Consider the following 4,131-nt stretch of genomic DNA (forward strand, 5'->3'; position numbering starts at 1 on the left):
ATATGACCTTCCTGTATATGACCAGTAAGGAAAAGTCATCCCAAAGGAGCATGCATACAACTTCAGTAAACACACTGTGCACGGGACCCCTCACAAGTGCTGGCAGGCCACTGCACACGGGTAATCAAGCAACAACCTGCCCAAGGGAGGGATCAGCAGGGGAGAAGAGCCTGGAAGATGAGTCAATGTATAAAGTCTCAAACCAAGGATCAAGAGAGACACTTGAATCTCTCAAGTGGCCTGCTTGATTTCTTTAAAGTGTACTTTGCCTTCTTTAATAAACTTTGCCTCTGCTTTAAACCTACTTCTGCCTCTCAGTTGAATTCTTTCCTCTGAGGGGGCAAGGACCAAAACTGCTAAGAACCACTAGACTTCTGGCTGATAACAGGAAGAGGGGTCTGGCTCAACCCAGCCTTTCAGCCCTCCCTGCCAAGGCAGCAGACGTATAAAAGTTATCTAGGACCTCCAGAGCAATCTGATTGCCAGGTGAATACCACCAAGGGACCCCAAGTGATACCTTATGGAGTATAAGAAATGCTCAGCTGGGCCCTTTCTGAATTCCAATCCAAGTTATGAGATTTAATAAAATCATTATTGTTTTAAGCCACCAAGTTTTGGGATAGTTTGTTACACAACCAATAAATAGCCAGAACAGTCTTTCACACACAAAAAATTTTTATTGTGTCATGTTTTTGCCAAATGAAAGAATCTGTTTCTAGCTCTAGCCCAAATAACCTTATAATCCCTTAAAGGAAATTAATCCTCCTTATCTTTACAATAAGCTATAGAAAGTGTTCATTGTAGAAGTAGACTCCCATTTCTACTGAAATTAGTTATTCTCAACTATTAGTATACTTAATAATTTGCCTGGGAAATTATCAAAATGCTGGTTTCCAAGGACCCTTACCCAGACATTCTGATTTGGTAAGTCTAGTGTGGGGTTCAGGAATCTCCATTTTAAGACAGATACCCAAGTGATCTTGACACTGGTGATCCTAAGAACACACATGGAGACACATTTTAATAAAAGGTGCCAGAGACAGAGACAGTGGGGCTGTGAACTAAGCCATGTCAGTGAAAGTAAGGAAAAAATGAGGCATTTTAACTGATCTTCCCTGTCCGCGTCCTCCAACCTCATATCCAGGCTTCCCTTATCTGCATTCTTAAGCTCTGTATCCAATTAAAAACATATTATACTTTTCAGAGAGTTTTATGCTTTTTATTTTAGTCTCTCAACCACTGTGTGAAGTATAACAGACATTTTACAGAGAAGTGGGTATCTGACAGCTGCCAAGTACACAATTTCTGGGCATAGAGTATCTGAAGTTAAGCACCCAAGTCTGGGTATGTATCTATGTATGTATGTATTTATATTTATATTTTTAAAGGAATGTCAGTTTCTTCAAATCAGAAACACCGCCACCAAGACCCATCTTCTTCATTATGATAGTTACAATCTGGCTTAATGATTAAGTGTGGATTGCTAACTCCCACAGCTTCCAGCAGCTTCTGGGCTTCCTCATCAAATGCCTCTTTGCACAACCTGAGAAAACAAGGGAACATCTCTTTTCCTGCATTCAATTTCCCTACAGCCCTCCACTTTCTCTGTAAAGGATTCATTTCAGGAGAAAAAAAAAAAACTGTTCTGTTAAAATAGAGAGAGAACATTATAACATGGGTGAGGAGTGGGGAAGAGAACTGAGAGAGATATAGTGAGGGAGATACAGCAGTTGAAGGAAGATAGGAGAAATTAACAGAAGAGAAAGAGAAACCAATTAAAATTAAAAAGGATCCTCCAAGAGCCTTTTCCTATCCAAGCAAAATTAATACTACTACTGATAATAATAATGAAAACAACTAACACATTTATTGTTTATTGTTATGCTAGGCACCATTCTAAGTACTTGGTCTATATTGACTCAGATGCTCATAATAACCTTACAGGTTGATTTTATCATTTCACCCATTTTACTGATAAGCAAATCAAAACAAAGAGCAATGGAGGACTAGCCTTAATTAAACATTTAGTAAGTGGTAGGGACAGAATTCAAACTCATCTAGGCTGGTTCCAGGGTGCTCAATATTCAACTACTGTGCTATATTGTGTCTCTCAAAATTCAGTGTTCTATGAGAGAAAAACAAATAAGTGTCTAGAAAATACACAAGGATACATAATTAGGTTGATTCTGAGACCTGTAGTAAATGAGTGGCTCCCCAAATCTCTCATTACAGGAAATGATCCCCCTGAGAAACCAATGGAGACTTACCCTAGAACTTGTAGTTTACACTTAGGAGACTTCAAGACTTTATATAACTTCGTAATTCCTTCATACCCTAAGGTATTCTGTGTCAGATTCATTTTTATCAGGCTTTGGTTGCAGATAAGAGCAGAGGAGAGATCTTGACAGCAGAGAGATGTCAAACCACAGTATTCCAACCTGTAGAGAAGAGAGACAAAAGACAAAAATGAATTTATTCGATGACACAACAAAGCCCACAAGAGATCTGTGAACTCAGAATGGAGGATAATTCCAGAAACTTTAAAAAATTAGCACAGTATAAATTCAAGGACTATAAATACCTACAATATTCATTATTACCAGATGTTTCCAGGCTGAACTTATCCCTTCCAAAATCATGAATTACAAATTCATAATTATTAAGGAATAAATAAAACATGCACTCACGTTACAAAAATACTATGAAGAAGTTGAATCCTTGAACATCACTAAAAATACATCACTGCAACTAGATATAGGAATTTTGGTAGTGAGTGTTTAAAAAGCAAGGAATAGGCCAGGCATGATGGCTCATGCTTGTAATCCCAGCATTTTGGGAGGCTGAGGCAGGCAGATCACCTGGGGTCAGGAGTTCGACAAGGCCAACATGGTGAAACCTCGTCTCTACTAAAGATACAAAAAGTAGCTGAGTGTGGTGGTATGAACTTGTAATCCCAGCTGCTTGGGAAGCTGAGGGAGGAGAGTTGCTTGAACCCAGGAGGTGGAGGTTGCAGTGAGCTAAGATCGCACCACTGCACTCCAGCCTGAGCTACAGAGTGAGACTCAGTATCAAAAAAATAAAATAAAATAAAATAAGCAAGAAATATAATAAGGTCTCTAGTATCATGCCATTGATGCAAATAAAAATGCAATTCTATGGCATATTTTGAATACATTAGGTCAGCTGCCTATAGGTGGGAAAGGAAATGGCTAATTGAGATAAATTAACCAACCCACCTATCCATCAGTCAAGGGCCTCTGCACAAGCTGATAATAGTATATACATGAACTGAGGAAGCATGTCAAACTCAGCCTTCTGCACCTAACATTCTCCTAAACAATTTGAATCTAATTTTTACCTTATGCTTACCTGGCCATTGAACAACTGAGTGCCTATGTAGATGCTGAGCATACAAAACTTTTTTTTGTTAAGTGATAACATTTATGTGATGAAGAGATGGTCCCACTAATTACGAGACAGGATATGTAAATATCACACAAAATCTTCCTTAGTGGAAAAAGCATCATAAAACATAAAGTGTTACCATGAATTCATCAGGAAATATAATCATTTTATATTTTCAGTCACAAATTACAGTCTCAAAATATAGAAGACAGAAACGAACAGAACTGCAAAGTGAAAGACTCAAATCTAGAATTTTAATGAAAATTTTAACATTTTTCACAGTAACTGAGTTATCTGGGAAAAAGGTCATTAAAATTTAGATAGTTTAAACAGAATTAATAATCTTAATCAACTGATACAGAATACTGCAACTGTCCGGGCACAGTAGCTGGCACCTGTAATCCCAGCACTTTGGGAGGCCAAGGAAACAGAGTAGCTTGAGGCCAGAAATTCAAGACCAGCTTGGGTGACAGAGTAAGACCTCATCACTCCGCCCCCGCCCCCCACACCGGCCAAAAAAAGAAAAAAAAAATAGCCAGACATGACAGAAAACCCCTGTACTTAGAAAACTAAAACTAAATTAGAAATAACAATTTTCATGTTCTTAAGTATGTTTAAAAAGTCGTATAGCAAATGACAACAAACTTCAAAGAACTGTACTCATGCACATTATGTTCTCAGACAACAATTTTACAGACTGAATATAAAAAGAAAAGCCTCGGCCGG

At 38.2% G+C, this 4,131-nt stretch overlaps 1 protein-coding gene across 1 annotated transcript in view; it reads right to left on the minus strand.

Moving 5' to 3' along the window:
- Positions 1-1,201: 1,201 nt before the first annotated feature.
- Positions 1,202-4,131, minus strand: part of NLRP14 (NLR family pyrin domain containing 14) — a 54,970-nt gene continuing 52,040 nt past the window's right edge. Inside the window, exons 11-12 of the mRNA XM_017847967.1 lie at positions 2,268-2,438; positions 1,202-1,543 (exon numbers count right to left, since the gene is read on the minus strand). Of these exons, the coding sequence (XP_017703456.1) occupies positions 1,408-1,543; positions 2,268-2,438 (307 nt within the window). The 3' untranslated portion in view covers positions 1,202-1,407. The remainder of the gene's footprint in view (positions 1,544-2,267; positions 2,439-4,131) is intronic.

This window comes from Rhinopithecus bieti, unplaced genomic scaffold (genome assembly GCF_001698545.2).
Source record: "Rhinopithecus bieti isolate Rb0 unplaced genomic scaffold, ASM169854v2 scaffold_30917, whole genome shotgun sequence".
In the NCBI taxonomy this organism is placed as follows: domain Eukaryota; kingdom Metazoa; phylum Chordata; class Mammalia; order Primates; family Cercopithecidae; genus Rhinopithecus; species Rhinopithecus bieti.